Source organism: Pongo pygmaeus, chromosome 16, assembly GCF_028885625.2.
Source record: "Pongo pygmaeus isolate AG05252 chromosome 16, NHGRI_mPonPyg2-v2.0_pri, whole genome shotgun sequence".
Classification (NCBI taxonomy): Eukaryota; Metazoa; Chordata; class Mammalia; order Primates; family Hominidae; genus Pongo; species Pongo pygmaeus.
Window position 1 is genome coordinate 45,327,366 of NC_072389.2, and position 18,253 is coordinate 45,345,618.

General features: G+C 46.5%; 1 protein-coding gene across 4 annotated transcripts in view; it reads left to right on the plus strand.

Annotated features, from left to right (window-relative positions):
• The first annotated feature begins 15,286 nt into the window (after nt 1-15,286).
• The window catches only part of BUB1B (BUB1 mitotic checkpoint serine/threonine kinase B), a 59,210-nt gene continuing 56,243 nt past the window's right edge, over nt 15,287-18,253 (plus strand). The window contains exon 1 of one of the 4 annotated variants that reach the window (XM_054450695.2): nt 15,287-15,572. In XM_054450695.2, coding sequence (XP_054306670.1) covers nt 15,538-15,572 — 35 coding nt within the window. In that variant the 5' untranslated portion in view covers nt 15,287-15,537. Of the gene's footprint in view, nt 15,573-15,710; nt 15,900-18,253 lie in introns of those variants that run through there. The other 3 variants (XM_054450696.2, XM_063652582.1, XM_063652583.1) reach the window with 3 other exon arrangements.

The following is an 18,253-nucleotide window of genomic DNA, read 5'->3' on the forward strand; positions in this document are numbered from 1 at the left end:
CCTAGCTACTCGGGAGGCTGAGGCAGGAGCATCACCTGAGTTTGGGAGGTAGAGGTTGCAGTGAGCCATGATCATGCCACTGCACTCCAGCCTGGGCAAAAGAGCAAGACCCTGTCTCCAACAAAACAAAACAAAAACAAAAAACCCCACAAATGCTCAATAAGGATTTGTTGACTGAGCAACTGATTGACTAAATAAAGGAATAGGAGTTGGGTTGTGCTGCCTATCCTAATACGCTGGGTGACCTTGGGCAAATAACTTTTCTGAACCTGGGTACTTCATCTGTCAATTGGGAGAGTTGCACTAGAACATCTCCAAGACCCCTTCTCGCTCTGACATTTGGTGATTTTTAACTCCCACCGTGAACCACAGAACTCCCATTTCTGGAGTTATTTCGTTTGAGGCGTTAGCTATCCAGATATTCTCTGTTAAATTGTATATGCACCATATGAGGAAGTTATCCAAATAAGAATTCCATCAGCATCACTGAGGAAAAATCTCTGGTGTTATGATTAGCAGGTCTTAGAGTGAAGTGTCTTGAGGGAGCGAAGCGTCGAGAGAGAAGCTTTCATGTGGATAGGAAAGTCTGAAGTGAGATATACCGTCCAGTTATTTTGGGACTCGTTGAGATTCTGCAAGAGGAGACAGGGAGCCTGAGTAACTGGAATGTAGGTGACATAAGGACAGTGGGGAGTTATGGGGGCACAGAAAGGTGCCAAAGAAAGTGCCATTCATTTGTTCATGCCTGTCTAGCAGAATAGCTGAACATGAACGAGCCACGCTGTGTGTTGCAGAGGGGCATTGGGGCAGGGATGGAGCAAAAAATGATGCTTTGCTCCAATCAGGGTGGCCAGAGGACCTGATGGGAGACTCCTCTGGCCAGGTTGTCAGTGTGTGGCCTGCGGCCATCTGTCTTCCACACTGATACCCCACGGGACAGACCTTATGGTCCCTGCATGGCTGAAATGGAACGAAAGAGGGAAGAGCCTGTCACTTTTTCATTCAGCCTGTACCTTCCAGACCCTCCCTCCGCCACGGCATGCACGGGACACAGTCACACACAAGGTGAGTGGCATTCTTCCCAAGGTGCATATTTTGCCTTTTTGCATAACCTGTCATGTGCTCTCCCGTCATTGATATTTCTGCCATGAATAGAATGGTATTAATTCATTACTGGTCATCATCATGAGTAATTCACTTTTTTGTAAAGCTCAGGTATGTTGGATGAACCACAGTCTTTGTTCTATAATCCTCTCTTTTTACTGATCCAGGCCTGGCCCATCTTTCTGCTTCTTTGTGTTTAATTATTTATTTATTTCAAAATAATATAAGAAACACTCACAATCTACCACCCAGGGCTAGAACTAAAATATGAAGCAGACCCACATGTACCTATGTGCTCCTCATCCATTCTATCCCTCTATCTGTTATCCTGATGCCCCACATAGATTATTATTATTTTATTTATTTGTTTATTTTGAGACAAGGTCTCACTCTGTCGCCCAGGCTGGAGTGCAGTGGTGTGATCTCAGCTCACTGCAGCCTCGACCTCCCGGGTTCCAGTGGTCCTCCCACCTCAGTCTCCTGGGCAGCTGGGACTACAGGTGCACGCCATCATCTCCAGATATTTTTTTAGTTTTTGTAAAGATGGGATTTCGCCATATTGCCCAGGCTGGTCTTGACCTCCTGGACACAAGCCATCCACCTGCCTCAACTTCCCAAAGTGCTGGAATTACAGGCATGAGCCACCACACCCAGCCTAGATTTTTTTTTTTTTTTTTTTTTTTTGAGGCAGAGTCTTGCTCTGTTGACGAAGCAGGAGTGCACTGGCCTGATTTCTGCTCACTGCAACCTCTGCTGAATCCTCCACCTCCTGGCTGGGTTCAAGTGATTCTCCTGCCTCAGCCTCCCAAGTAACTGGGACTACAGGCACGTGCCACCATGCCTGGCTAATTGTTGTTGTTGTGTTTTGTTTTTGGTTTTTTCTTTAGACGGAGTTTCGCTCTTGTTGCCCAGGCTGGAGTGCAATGGTGTGACCTGGGCTCAGCGCAACCTCCACCTCCCAGGTTCAAGTGATTTTCCTGCCTCAGCCTCCCTGGTAGCTGGGATTACAGGCATGAGCTGCCACCACACCCAACTAATTTTGTATTTTTTTGTAGAGACAGGGTTTCTCCATGTTGGTCAGGCTGGTCTTGAACTCCCAACATCAGGTGATCCACCTGCCTCAGCCTCCCAAAGTGCTGGGATTGCAGGCCTGAGCCACCGCGCCATGCCAATTTTTGTATTTTTTGTATTTTTTTTTTTTTTTTTAGAGGGAGTCTCACTCTGTCGCCCGGGCTGGAGTGTAGTGGCGCCATCTCAGCTCACTGCAAGCTCTGCCTCCTGGGTTCTCGCCATTCTCCTCCCTCAGCCTCCCGAGTTGCTGGGACCACAGGCGCCCGCCACCATGCCTGGCTAATTTTTTGTATTTTTAGTAGAGACGGGGTTTCACCATGTTAGCCAGGATGGTCTCGATCTCCTGACCTCATGATCCGCCTGCCTTGGCCTCCTAAAGTGCTGGGATTACAGGCGTGAGCCCCCGCGCCTGGCCCAATTTTTGTATTTTTAATAGAGATGGGGTTTCACCATGTTGACCAGCCTGGTCTCAAACTCCGGAGCTCAAGTGATCCACCTGCCTCGGCATCCCATCCCGTGCTGGGATTACAGGCGTGAGCCACTGAGCCTGACCATCAGCCTAGATTATTTAAAAATTTTGATCTCTTAAACTGTGTGAGCTATGAGACCATGAGCCGGTGTGAGGCTTGTGAAGGATCACACCTACTACCACAGTTTATTCACCAGGACCTGAGCCAGTGCTTCTAAGTCCTAACTGGCTGAATTTGTTTATGCCTAGAGGGACCAGAACCTCAGTCAATGACACATGTTCACAGCCTTGTGGCTGGAGTCTCCAACTTGCAGTGAAGTAAGATTGTCCACAAATATATTTCACATTGTTTTGAAATTTCACCTAAGCTAGGGTGTCTCAATTTCGGCATTACTGACACATTGGGCTGGGGAATTCTTTGTTGTGAGGGGCTGCCCTGACCCTTGTAGAATGTTTAACAGAATAACTGGCCTCTACCCAGTAGATGCCAGTAGCACTCCCAGTTCAACCAATTCTACAGATAAAGTTTCCCCAAAATACAATGCCCCTCCATAAAAGAAAATACAAGCACATTTGTATTGTGGGGCCTAGCTACATAACCTCTGGGCCCCAAACTAGCAGCCTGAAGGATGCCTGGAAGCTCATGAGAAATGGAGACTCTCAGGCCCCACTCAGACCTAGAAATCAGGATCTGCCTTTCAACAAGATCCCCAGGTGATTCATCTACACAATCAAGTTTGAGACATTCCTACAGTTTATACAAACTGCACATCTGTGTGTGACTAAAGTGGGCCCAGCTGTGTTTCTCAAGGGTTGGCGAGGGATTACTGCCATTTTGGGTGGGACAATGTGTTGTTGTGTGGCATTGTCCCATGCTTTGTAGGACAGACTATCCCAACCCCATTAAATGTTCACAATGCTCCCCAGTGCCCAAGACAACTAGACATTCCCTCTAAGACTCTTGATGGAGTACAGTTGCCCTGGGGTGTGAACTCCAGAAGAGGAGAGTCCCTCCACTCTTAAGACCTTGGATGAATGCAATTTGCCTGACAATAGGCCTGCCTGTCCGCAGATAGGTCTGGGAGGAAAGGAGAGATGCAGAAGTTAAAACATCACAGTGCTCTTCATCACGGCTTCAAGGGGTTAGGGGCTTGCTAGGAAGTGCCAGGTGATAAGTACTGGCCAAAGGGGAGCCAGGGCCATGAGCCTGGCATATCCCAGGCAATGTCCAAGCTAGCAGCATTGAGGAGTGGAACAGAGGAGATATAGGAGCCCTCCGGGAGAAGCAGGAATTACAAAGTGCTGCCCAACCAGTCAGACCAGCTGGGCCGGTTCCCCCTGAGTCCTGGCAGCCTTAACGGGCTCGTTGGAGTAAAGCAAATGATTGAAAACACTTTGGCATCCCAGAGCTGTGCCCGGGCTGAGGAAGGAAATGCATACAGGTGGGTGAGGTGTCCATTTGGTAGGAGTAACATCACAGCTGGGGTGTACACCCCCTGTGATATTGGGAGTAATATCATCCTCTCCCAAGGTGGATATTGGGAACAATATCACAGGGGCCTGTACACTTCCTCGATATTGGTAGTAATATCATCCTCTCCCCCTTGCATATAAGAAACAGTATGCCAGGAGGGGTGGCCCCCCCCCCCACGATATGGGGAGTAATATCACCCCCCTCTCCCTCCCTGGATACTATGATCCACAGTGGACACACAGTGTGTTTACGATATTGTGAGTAATATCATCTCCACCTCTAGAAATTATGAACAATATCACAGACGGGTGTACAGCCTCTCCAACATCAGGAGTAATATCATCCTCTCCCCCCGGGATATTAGAAACAATATCAGAGGAGTGTTTCCATCAGAGGAGTGTCTACCCCCTGGATATTAGGATCAATATCACAGGGTGGGTGTACACCTACTGCCATATTGAAAGTAATATCATGCTCTCCCTCCCTGGATATTAGGAACTCTATCACAGGTGGCTGTACACCCACTGTGGTATTAGGAGGAATATGATTACTAATCACTAATAATTTATAATCAATATTAATTACTAAGAACATTAACATTAATATTAATTTCTAATATTATATGAACAAATAATTGTTAGCATTATTAGACTATTAATATTAATAATTATTATTAGTAACTAATAATCTTATTTTATACATATTTGTGTGTATATAAGATCGGTATTATTAACATCAGTCATTATTAATAATTAATATCAATAAATTTTGTTATTAATATAAATGGTTAATTTTAATCGTCATTATTGTCATTATTGATTTTAATAATTATATTAATTATCGTTTATTAATAATTATTAATATTATTCCTGCTATCTAGGGGGTCGAGGATGACATCGCTTCCTAGCTTCCTATATCGCAGAACATGTAAACTCCCCTGTGATGTTGTTCCTAATAACCAGGGGGTAGAGGATGACGTTCCTCCAAATATCACAGTGGGTGTACATCCCTTCTGCGATCTTGTTGCTAATATCCAGGCGGGGAGAGGACGATATTAATCCCAATACTGCAGAAGGTGTAGGCCTCCCCTGTGATATTGTTCCTAATATCCAAAGGTGGAGAGGATGATATATCTCCCAATTTCGCAGGGTGTGGACACCAACCCTGTGATATTGTTCTTAATGTCCAGGGGTAGAGAACATGATGTGACTCACAATATCGCAGGTGGTATGCACCCCACGCCCGTGATATTCTTTCTAATATCCAGGTGGGGGGAGGATGATATTACTCAGAATATCGCAAGTGCTGTCCACCCTTTCTGTGATATTTTTCCCACTATTTCTTGGGGGGAAAGGATGACCTTATTCCCAGTATCGAAAAGAGCGACCACGCCCCTGTAATATTCATCCCAATGCCCTGGTTAAAAGCGGATGACATAACACACAATATCGCAGGGTGGGGTGTACACTCCGTCTGTGATATTATTTCTAATACGCAGGAAAAGAGAAAATAATATTGCATCCAAGAGCGCAGAGGGTGTACACACACTAATATTTTTCCTAATATCCAGGGAAGGAGAGGATGACATTACTGGGCATAAGGCAGGAGGTGTGCGCCCTTCTGTGATATAGCTCCTAATAATCAACGGAAAGAGGATAATATTAATTCCAATATCGCAGGGGATGTACAGCTCCCCTATGACATAGGTCCCAAAATAAGGTAAAAGACAACAGAATTACTGCCAATATCGCAAAGCGTGTAAACACCCCTTGTAAATTGTTCCAAACATGCAGCGGGGTACGCATTAATAATACCCCCAATATGGAAAGCAGACCCCCCCCGCGATGCGGGGAGTAATGTCCCCCGCCTCTCCCCGCCGGACATTACGATCCACATCGCAGGGGGAAGTGCCAGGTGATAAGTACTGGCCAAAGGGGAGCCAGGGCCATGAGGCTGGCATATCCCAGCCAATGTCCAAGCTAGGAGCATCGAGGAGTGGAACAGAGGAGATATAGGAGCCCTCCGGGAGAAGCAGGAATTTTAAAGTGCTGCCCAACCAGTCAGACCAGCTGGGCCGGTTCTCCCTGAGTCCTGGCAGCCTTAATGGGCTAGTTAGAATAAAGCCAATGATTGAAAACAGTTTGGCATCCTAGAGCGGTGTCTGGGGAGAGGAAGGAAATGCATACAGGTGGGTGAGGTGCCCATTCTGTACCCCACCCCCTTCTCACCTGCAGGCCCTTCCCAGAAGTGGGAGGAATAGGTGGCGCCACAGCTGGGAAACTTGAGAGCTCAGTGGGATAAGCCCCTGCTTTGAGAATGCAGCTGGACACCCGCCCTGGGCTCAAAACTGAAGGGGCTGGGTTTGCTCCCCACCTGCTGCTTGTCAGGCACAGCGAGCCAGGGTCTCCTTTCAGGTCCTCACAACTCCCCTAGGCTCCTGCCATTGTAACCACCTGCACTTCCCCAGATGCCGAATGCATTCTCACTCTCCTGCCTCCCAGTCCCTCCTGTGCTATTCTCTCCACCTGGAAAGCCCCTTCTCTCCTTTTAGTAACTCCTACTCATTTTTTAAGACCCCTCTTGGCAGCACTCCCAACCTCCCTTTCTCTTGTTCTCTTAGCCCCCATGCTTGGGTGTGGAAGGGCCCCCATCCTCTTTCAAGTTCCCCTAACTCCAGGCTCCAGCTGGGGCTACAGCTCATAAGCTGTTATATCATAGATTGTTTTGTTTTTCTTGAGCATAGCACTGGTGCTTTTTTCATATTTATATCCCTGGTGTCTGGCACAGCACCCGACACAAAATATTCAAGAAATGTTTGTCAAATGAATGGTGGACATCCTAGAGTGCTTGGTCTAACAAGGTCATGTGCTAGCTATTCTCTTTTGTTCATTACTGTCAATCAGTCAGTTAACCAGTATTGATTGAGTACCTGCCTCATGCCAGGTCCTAGGGATGAAGAGTTAGAACCCATATTCTCATAGCTTTTCTACACCAGTGAAGAAAACAAGGCTAACTGGAGCCTTTGACTGCTAGAAAGAGGTCAACTTGTCCAATATCTTTGTTTACCACTGAGGAGGAAGGTGCAGCCTGTGGGTAGAGGGATGGGCCTCTCTCATGCTTGCGTGTGGTCTGTGTAGTGGGGTCTTCCTCATGTCAGCTGCCATAGGTAACTCATATTCATTGTTGGGAGTCTGTTCGAGGCACACATCCCACAGCTGGCAGTAGTCAGCCTCTCAAATGCCACATCTTCCTCACTGACAACAAAGGGAACCAGAGCTAGCAAAAAAAAAAAAAAAAAAAGGCCTTTTCTCTTGGAATGCCTACTGCCTTCTATAGCTGTGTTAGGCCGTTTTTGCATTGCTCTCAAGAAATACCTGAGGCTGGGTAATTTATAAAGAAAAGAGGTTTAATTGGCTAGAGATGCCGCAGGCTGCACAGGAAGCATGGCCTCCTGGTGAGGCCACAAGGAGCTTTTACTTCTGATGAAAGATGAAGAAGGAGCAAGAGAGAGGGGGCGTGCCACGTGCTTTTAACGACCAGATCTCAGGTGAACTCAGAATGAGAACTTACCCATCAACAAGGGGATGGTGCTAAGACATTCATAAGGGATCTGTCCCATGATCCAAACACCTTCCACCAGGCCCCATCTCCAACAATGGAGAAGCCTCTTTCTACATGAGATCTGGAGAGGACAAACACCCAAACCATATCAATAGCTCCTTACAAAGGGGTTGGATGGAAAACTAGAAATAGGCTCAGATAGATCCAGAGAGGTTTGCAGCCCTCCATGCCATCTTTGGCTGTTGGGAGATGATGTTTCTAACTCTGCTTGTCTGGATTCTGTTCTCCCTGCTTTAGCTTGGGAGCCCGTGTTGGAAGAAAGGCACTGAAATGCCTCAGAGCAGCAAGTGTCGAAGACCTACATGGAGAAGGGAAGCTTGTGGTTCTGTCTTGGCTCAAGAGGCTAGGGTTGGCCAGGCACGATAGCTCACGCCTGTAATCCCTGCACTTTGGGAGGCTGAGGCAGGCAGATCACCTGAGGTCAGGAGTTCAAGTCCAGCCTGGCCAACATGGTGAAACCCAGTCTCTACTAAAAATACAAAAATTAGCCAGGCACCTATAGTCCTAGCTACATGGGAGGCTGAGGCAGGAAGATCGCTTGAACCTGGGAGGTGGAGGTTGCAGTGAGCAGAGGTTGCGCCACTGCACTTCAGCCTAGGTGAGAGAGTGAGACTCCATCTCAAAAAAGAGGGTGGGGTTCTCATCTTTGGTATGTTCAATCATCCCAGAGGTGAGACTGAAATTCTGAAACATAAAGAGTTCCTCCAAAGTTGCTCTTGGTGGGTCCCAAATTCAAGTTTCCCACTGGCCCTCAGTCTCCTAAGGTTGTTTTAAAGGGAGAATGTTGGCCAATTCTGACTGGGACCCACACCTCCAGGTAAAACTTTAAAAGGACAGCCTTTAGAGAAGAAGGCAGAGATGGGAAAGAGGCAAAACAGCTGTCACCTCTCTTAATTCTAACAATCTTCTTGCACCTAGCTGTAGCCAACTTAGTTCGCACGTGGATTCAGCCAAATTAAGTTGTTTACAATCATTTGGCCCCTCCCAGCCTGGGGGCCTCTGACCTCTGGCCTTTCTTTGGAAAAGCAATGCAGAGCCCAGATCTGCAGGAGTAGCTCCCAGCTGGGCCCCCGAGAAGGGAAGAAGCAAACTTTCCACAGTTTGCACCAAGCCCCAGGAGGCAATGTCAGAGAGGAAGTGAGGAAGCCTGCCTGGCAGAAAAGCAATGGAGGCTCAGACATATCCACCCACAGACACTCTATTCTCCTGCAAGTGTCCCCACAATGGATTGGCTCTGCCAGGAGCCATCCCTACCCCCATTCAGCTATCTTAGAATTGTCACCTCCTCAAATAAGGACAGAACATTATGTAACCCATTCCTCAGGCCTCAGAGCTATGGAGTCACATGCACTAGTCAGGAGAATCCCACTGGCTCTTCCATAGGCCCCTAGGGCCGCTGCACACAGGGCTTTGTGTGAATTAGAGAGAGGAGGCCCCTCTGGGCACTTTTGAAGGTGCCTTCTCTGAGTAGACAAAGCAGAAAAATGTCCCCATTTGCGTGACAGGCACTCTTGGATGCAGCAATATTTATGCAACTGTATGTGTGGCCCTGAATGAGTCCCTCCTTTTGAAGCCTTCCCTAGGTGGTCTGGGTGTTTTCAGAGCATCTGCCATGTTCTTCCTGTCCTGCTCAAGCTCTCTCTGGTTGATCGCCTCTGTCTCCAAGGCTACTGGAGGACATCTTGCTTCTGCTGGTGTCCACTGTGGGGTGCTGATGTCTGGCTCCAGGGAGGGCCTCCCTGTGCTCTCAGAATGGCCAAGTGAGGCTGTGCCCTCGGCGCCTGGGCATGAAGGCAGTGCTGTTGGAGGCTGGCATCACACAGAACCAGGTTTTTTTTTTTTCCTTTTTTGAGACAGTCTCACTCTGTTGCCCAGGCTGGAGTGCAGTGGCATGATCTCAGCTCACTGCAACCCCCGCCTCCCGGGTTCAAGCGATTCTCCTGCCTCAGCCTCCAGAGTAGCTGGGATTACAGGCATGCACCACCACACCCAGCTACTTTTTGTATTTTTAGTAGGATGAGGTTTCGCCATGTTGGCCAGGCTAGTCTTGAACTCCTGACCTTAAGTGATCCGCCCACCTCAGCCTTCCAAAGTACATAAAACCAGCTCTTATGGCCACTGCCTCAGGCCCGCACTCCACAAAACCATAAGTCCTTGGGACCAGGCCAAGAAAGGGTCACGATCCAAGGTGGATATCCTGTGCCCCACTCACTCCAGTTCCCCCCAAGCCCACAGACAAACCCTGCTGCTTTCAGCATTCCTCTTCCTCAAAGGCAAAACTTGCCTGCTGGGAGGTCCACCCATCAGTTCATGGGACATCCCTTATATATGGGAGTGAGTGGAAGCCCCCACTACCTATGGTACTGAGAGACCCTGAATTCGCTTCTCCCTCAGAATGTGGTGCCCAGAAGGTGAAGTTTATTAAATGTCAGAACTGGTCAAATCTCTTAAATTAGAGTTGAGGTTTCTGGCACCCAGAGTTTGAAGTAAGAAGCTGGCAGCATTTAGATCCTACTCTGCTCTTCCTCCATGGGCAACTCAACTCCTCTTTGCTTCTTAGAGTTTGGATCACCTCGTGTATAAAATGAGCGCAATCACGAATACTTGGGAACTCTAAGATTCTCCAAGACCTTCCTGGAACAGAAAATTCCTGTCAGAATAATGCCAGGGCAAAACAGCCTAATATTGCACTTCCTATTAGCTACATAGCTTATTTACTCCACATCTTTCCTTGTTTCTTTTTTCTTTTTTTTTTAGATGGAGTTTCACTCTTGTCACCCAGCTGGCGTGCAATGGTGCGATCTCGGCTCACTACAACCTCCACCTCTCAGGTTCAAGTGATTCTCCTGCCTCAGCCTCCTGAGTAGCTGCGATTACAGGCGCCCGCCATCACGCCCAGCTAACTTTTATATTTTTAATAGAGATGGTGTTTCACCATGTTGGCCAGGCTGGTCTCAAACTTCTGACCTCAGGTGATCCACCTGCCTCGGCCTCCCTAAGTGCTGGGATTACAGACGCGAGCCACCGTGTCTGGCCCTTTCCTTGTTTCTTAACAGCCCTACCATATGACTGCTTCTATTCTGAGTTTGTGGTCCCTTCTGACCTTTTGCTTCTTTTTTGCCAGATGCAGAACAGTTGATACCTGGTATCTCTCCATTCATTGCATATATCAGTGTGGAAATTCTCGGTTAGGCAATTTCCAATGTTTTGAGAAGACCATGCAAAGTAGGGTACTTCTACCTAAAAGCAGAAGCATAGCCCAGAAAGGAGTTTTCATGGAACTGAAGAGAGAAACTCTGCTCCTTGGAGAGTTCCCTAGAACCCCGTTAGCAACAGCTACTGTGAGATGCAACTGAGCAGCAGCTGGCAGCCGCCAGCCTTGGGCCGATGCATCTTTTCACCTTTCGTCTCCCTTCCTCCTGGCAACACAAATTGGTTTGGCTTATTGTGCCCCCTTCTCATTGGTTCTTCTACCTCAAGTCACCTAATCACTGGTAAATTGAAGATGCAGTTGCTGTTGATTGGCAGATCTGTTAACCACTAGGGTAAAAGACCAGCATGGTGACGTTGCTTTCCCAGATGTGGCATATTTCTGTCCCTGAACACCACCCTTCTCCTTCAATTCTGTCCCCTATGACCCTCCTCCCACCCCAGATAGTCCCTCCTTCCTTCTGTGGTTGCACAGTAAACAAGCAGTCAGCCCAAGGGTTCCCTGGAGACCCAGAGATTTTCATCTTTGGAGTGTTTGGCCCGCTAAAGCTGTATTTTGTATTATCTATGAAGGCAAGGCAAAGTTGAGGAAATCAGCCTTCACACAATTAAGAACACTCATATATCCACAAGCCCAGGCAAGAGATCATAGACTTTTGGACAACTAAATCCATCTAGAAACCACTGATGAAGGTAGGGTTGGTTTTGATGTAAAGTAAATACATAAATTGAGGAGCTTCCTAGAACAGTCCCATAGTGCTACCAGCTGCCAGTGTGCCTGAAATTCCACCATTAAGATTTATTCCTGGCCGGGAGTGATGACTCACTCTTGTAGTCCCAGCACTTTGGGAGGCCGAGGAAGGCAGATCACTTGAGCCCACAAGTTCAAGACAAGCCTGTGCAACATGGTGAAACCCCATCTCTACAAAAGATACAAAAATTAGCTGGGCATGGTGGCACGCACCTGTAGTCCCAGCCACTCAAGAGGCTGAGGTGGGAGGATCTCTTCAGCCTGGAAGGCAGAGGCTGCAGAGCTGAGATTGCACCACTGCACTCCAGCCTGAGTGGTAGAGTGAGACCTTGTCTTGGAAAAAAAGAAAAAAGAAAAAGAAAAAAAAAAAGATTTATTCCTTCATAAATTTTCTTCTCCTGGAGCCTCCTGTTAAAATACAAGGAGCCCTGGAGGGGCAACATATTGAGTAGCATGTCCCAAAAATCTGTTCTGAAAGAAGGAGTGTGGAAAGGAAAGGTTTCTTTATGGTCAAGTAAGTTTAGAGATGCAAATATATTTTAGTACCCCCTGTGGTAGGCAGAATAACGGCCCTCAAAGATGTCTGTGTCCTAATGCACAGAACCTGTGAAGATGTTACTTTATGTGGCAAAAGGTATCCAGCAGATGTGATTAAGGTTCAAGACCTTAAGATGGAAAGCGTAGCTTGGATCATCCAGGTGAGCCCAATTTCATCACACGAGCAGAGAAATGTTCCTAATGGTTCTCAGAGAGAGATGTGGCAATGGAAACCAGGTGAGAGAGATGCTGTATTTCTAGCTTTGAAGATGGATGAAAGCAACCATGAGTTAAGGAGTGCCAGTATATGCCTCTAGAAACTGGAAAAAACGAAACAAATTCTCCCAAAGAGACTCCTGATAGAAACTTGGCCCTGCCAATATTTTATTTAGCCCAGTGAGACCCATGTCAAATTTCTGACCTATCAAACTGTAAGATAATAATAAATGTGTATTGTTTTAAGCTATTAAGTTTGTGGTAATACATTACAATATCATTAGGAAACAAACACACCCCCATCCTTGGAGATTCAGGTGCACTTTGGCATATTAAGGGCTCCAAGAAGCTTTTCATTTAACCCAGCACTTTAGAAACTTAATTGAACACCAAACTCTTAATCCCCTGTAACATATATTAGCATCTGAGAACATGATGTGAAAAATACTGCATCTCAGCATTAACTATTTTTAACATCTGAGTGTGATTTAGTTCCTATGTTTGTAATGTGATAAGTGAAAGAATGGGACACAGGACAGGTAAGTTTTGATGGCCCAGGATGGAGGTCTAAAGAGGCGAGGCCAGGGTTGGAAAACTCATGGGAGAGCAGTGAATAGATAGGTGGGCACACGCTATAGATAAACTTTGGCTGCTACACAACTTGTGTTGTTGTGCTCAATAGTTTGTGCCAAGGCCTCCTTGCCCTTCAGGTTGACCATCATCTCCAGGATATTTCCCCTGACCTCTTCTCCCCAGGACTAGGTTGAAAGCCTCTCTCATATGCTTCCATAGCCTCCTGAGTTTATTTATCTCTGGCTGTGGCAACAATGTACTGAAATTGCCTGTTTGTTTGTCTCTCCTACTGGCCTGAAGTTCCTACAGGGCAAGTTCACTGTTCTCATCTTCTGTGTCCCATCCTGGTTCAGCACATTGGGGTGAGCCTTTGTCTCATCCTCATTAGACCATAAATGTGTACGAGCTTAATCCTGGCTTTCTTAGAATTGGCAGGTGCAGTTAAAGCCTATCTCCACCCAGGCCCTATGTTGGCTGCCCACATACAGTCCAGCCTAAAAACTCATTTTCCAAATTAAACCACAGAGCACCTTCTGTCATACATTTTGGAGTTTTGTTTTACCTACCTCCTTCTTTTCCCGTAGTGAAACAAGCAAGGGGTTTAGCCTGAATGCGTTCTACATCGTACCAGAGTTTATGGGGAATCCTACTAGGTTATAGGAAAGACTGAGATCAAAAGACCAAACGCTATGTTTCCAAGATCGTTTGTAGGAAATGGTCAAAATTGAGAAGCTGTAGATATGAACAGGACACCCTGTTGAAAGAAAATGAAGTGCTAGGCCAGTACTGGCATAAGGTAAGAGATAAAATGAGCCAGTGAGAGAATCCCATGCACCACAACTCATATGATCCAGGAAAGCTTCCTGGATGTGGAGGACTTCAATGTAAAGAGTAACCAAAATTTCCTGTGAGGAATCACCCCTTCCCCTCTCTCAGTCCCAAGGTGAAACACATGACTTGGTTCTGAACAATCAAAGCCCTGAATCCACTATCCCCAGTGACTGTTTGGGAGGAAGAGGTTAAGCAGGGTGACTCGTAAGTCTGAATTTGAACCTGTAAGGATAAAGTCGTGAATCTGTTACCCAATGGAGAATGACAATAAGCCAACAAGAGTAGAGGCAAGAAATGGAGAGAGGCCCAGTCCACATGAGTCCTGGGTTAAGCTTTCTCTGAAGTCTTTTATATATAAAAGACAGTAAATTCCCTTTTCCGAATAGGCCGATTTAAGTTGGATTTCTATTTCTTTGGAATCAAGAGTCCTGATGATTCAGAGGAAAGAAGGACTTATATAACATGAACAAAGACAGAAAGCTGGAAACTAAGAACCAGAGGGTAGTGGACAGTATCCTCAGCACCTGCCTCTGGGAAGTGCCACCTCTCTGACCATCCCCACAGTCGTAAAGGAGAAATCCCCTGTACCTGGGCTTTCTTAAATGACCCTGTTCCTGCCTCAAGGTGGCTAATGCCTGTAATCGCAGCTACTGGGGAGGCTGAGGTGGGAGGATCACTTGACCCCGGGAGTTGGAGGCTGGAGTGAGCCATGATGGGGCTACTGCACTCCAGCCTGGGCAACAGAGCAAGAAGAAGACCCTGTCTCTAAAACAAAACCAACCAACCAACCAACCAAAAAGACTCTACTCCCCTGGTCACATCTGAGCTATCACAATTTCTTCCTCAGAAAATTGAAATTGCGACGAACAGTTTAATGTCAGTCAAGGCTAGTCTCCTGAAGGGGAAAAGAGGTAACACCTTGGGAACCATAGCACGGCTGTGTTTACTGCTTGTGGACTGAGCAGAAGAGAAAGCAAGACAGTATCATCACTTTATAGATGAGGAAAACTGACGGTCAGAAAGATTATGTAGCTTGCCTAAGGTTGCACATTTGGTATGATTTTACAGAACTAGAATCCAGCTTTTTGAATTCAAGAGTGGGGCAGGAAACAGCTAGGTCAGTGGCCTAAGAATTCTGGATGGGTGAGATTTGGGGCAGACAGCAGGGGTAGTCACCCTACAAGAGTCAGCCAAGTGCAAGCACTCAGAGACATCTCCCAACACTCAAAACAGCAAAGAAGTTCTGGTGCTTTAAGTGTTCCTCGTTCGGCTCAGAGACTCGCCTTCGAGCCGCGACTCAAGACAGCACCTGCAGGGAATTCGTTTTGCCTAAGCCTGCTGCACTTCCACGGCCATTGAATCCCGGAAACTACAATTCCCATTATGCACCGCGAGGTCGCGGACTAAACCGGCCTAAACTACAAGCCCCAGAATGCCTTGGGCGAGACGCGAGAACAAGGAGGAGAGGAGGGGCGTGGCCACGTCGACCGCGCGGGACCGTTAAATTTGAAACTTGGCGGCTAGGTGTGTGGGCTTGAGGCGGCGGGTTTGTAAGGGAGTCGAGTGCGTTCCTTGGTCGCTTCTGTAGTTCCGAGGGCAGGTTGCGGAAGAAAGCCCAGGCGGTCTGTGGCCCAGAGGAAAGGCCTGCAGCAGGACGAGGACCTGAGCCAGGAATGCAGGATGGCGGCGGTGAAGAAGGAAGGGGGTGCTCTGAGGTAGGTACGGGAGAAAGCTGCTGGGGGCTGGGCCTGAGAGGACACGAAGGTGCCTGGTAGGTAATAGAAGGCTCCGCTCGGAGCAGTCGAGGGGGAGATCGGCACGGTCAGAACAGGCCCCACCGGAGCCTCCTTCCTTTTGGAGTAGAATGCCAGAGGTGGAGGTGAAAACGCAGTGGACTGAGGGCACGTGCGAATCCTGCCGCATCCAGCTTCAAAGCGAAGAAGGCTGCGGGACCCCAGCGGAACAAAGAGTTTGGAAGTTGTAATGTGGTCTGTTTGTAACTCAGCTCAGCCACCTGCTAGTTGTTTGACCTTGGGCAAATCGTATGTATGGAAAATGCTGATGTTAGTGCTGCCTTACGTGGTTCTGGGGGAATTCAAAGTATTTGTTAAGTAACTGCTTCCAAATAAGCGCTCAACAAATGGCAGGTGCTATGCCAATAGCACAGAGATCTAAAAGCCTTTAGCTAGTATCATGGAGATCTGAATTATGCCAATAACATAGACATCTAAAAAGCCTTTCTCTGCATGTTTGCGGCTTTTCCTTGTATTAAAAAAAAAATTATATTGCAGTTCTAGGTTGGAAATCTGTATGTATTTTCGCTATGGTGCCCACAATACCTAGATAAGTGCTATGTCATGGGCTCTTTCATTCATGTAACAAGTATTTTTTTGGCTAAGCTCTGAGTGCAGCAAATATACAGACAGAAAAATCTCAACCCTCATGAAGCTTAAGTTCTGGGATGGGATGAAGGTGGGGGAGTCAGACAATAAAGACAAACTTAGGTGGAGATGGTGGTCAGTACTGAAAAAAAATAAAGCAAGTGGGTGTAGGGAATATTGGGGGTGGGGATTGGTGCCATTTTAGCATGAACACTGGAGCCTCACTGAGGAGATGTCATTTTGGTCAAGACTTGAGGGAATCTCAAAAGCTAGAGGTTCTATATCTGAGAGGAGTACAAAGGCTGAGGGTGAGAGCTGGGGGAGGAAGTTGCACCTGGCATGTCCAAGGCCATTGTCACTGGACCAGAATTAACTAGAAGAGTAAAAGGATATTATGTAAAAATGGTGAAGATGCAGATTGTAAGGACTTAGCTTTTACTCTAGTTGTAATCAAAAGTCATTGGAAGGTTTTGAGCATAGGAAAGACATAATCTGACTTGGGTTTAAATCGGGTCACTTTGGCTGTAGTGTTGAATACACTAAAGGCAGCAAAGGATGGAAGCAAGGGACACCAGTTAAGAGGTTATTGAAATAATTCAGCCTGAAATAATTCAGCTCAAAAGTGAGTTGAGCCAGGTGGAAAACAGTGGAGATGATGAGAAGTGGTTGATTTATGTATATATTTTGAAGGTAGAACCAGTAGGACTTGCTGACTGAGGGGTATGAGAAGGGCATCAAAGTTGGCACTAAGATTTTTGGCTTGGGTAACTGAAGAATGGGATTGCCATTTATTTGAGAAAGAGGAAGACTGTGGGAGGAGCAGGTCTGGGAGGAAGTGGGGGCAGTCTTAGCTCAATTTGGGATATTTAACTGAGATAGTGTAATTCACTATTTTTAAGAGCAAGAGAAGAAAGTTCAGATGAATTCAACAAACAGGGCATAATAGTGTTATATCTTGTATTGGATCGTGGGCATGCAAAAATAAATGGCATAGCCCTTACCTTTACAGAGTTCACACAATATAGAGCAGGTCCTGGTATAACGTCGTTTCGTTATAATGTTGATGAGAAAAAAAATCAATTCATTGCAGGGCTGCTGTGTATGTGGAGTTTGCATGTTTTCTGCATGTGTGCATGGGTTTCCTTAGGTACTCCAGTTTCCTTCTACATCCCAAAGATGTGCCTGTTAATTGGCATGTCTAAATGATCCCAGTCTGAATGGGTGTGAATGTGAGTGCTCCCTGTGATGGAATGGTGTCCTGTCCAGGGTTGGTTCCTCTCTGAGTTGCTGAGATGGGCTCTGGCCACTCTCAACCCCGAACTAGAATAAGTGAGTTGGAAAATGAATGAAGGAATGAATACAAATTACTGTAAAATAAAAATCTGTAAAGGCTGGGAGCAGTGGCTCACACCTGTAATCCCAGCACTTCAGGAGGCTGAGGCAACAGGATTGCTTGAGCTCAGCGGTTCAAGACCAGCCTGGGCAACGTAGTAAGACCTGTCTCTATTTAAAAAGTTTATATAAAGTGTGTATGATAATCATACAAATGCATGACAATAAACAATGCCTTATGAAAGTGCCCAGCATGCCCACTATAATGTTACTATTTGTTTTTTGAACTTTGTGGTGGGAGGTACTTCTTGAAATTTTCACTCTCAAACATTTATTCCTTGAGTTAACCCACCAACACTATGACTGCAGTCACTCACTGATTCACCAAAAATTGGGCAAATGATTATTTTTTGTTTTCATTAATTGTTCTTAAGTGTATGGATAGCTCACATTTATTTCAATGTTTAATATTAAAAACGTTTGTTTTGAGTCTTTATTCAGAAGTTTGGTGATGTTTTTGTGACCAGAAATACGCCATAGGAACTTAACTCTTGTTTATGTTGATCAGCCTGTGGCAAAATTGGTTTTGTTACATGTCATTTTCATTAAAGTCATAGTTTCCAAGAAGCTGTCTCCAACGAGTTTTCAGCGCTCATCTAGACTGAAGTCCCATATAACTTTCA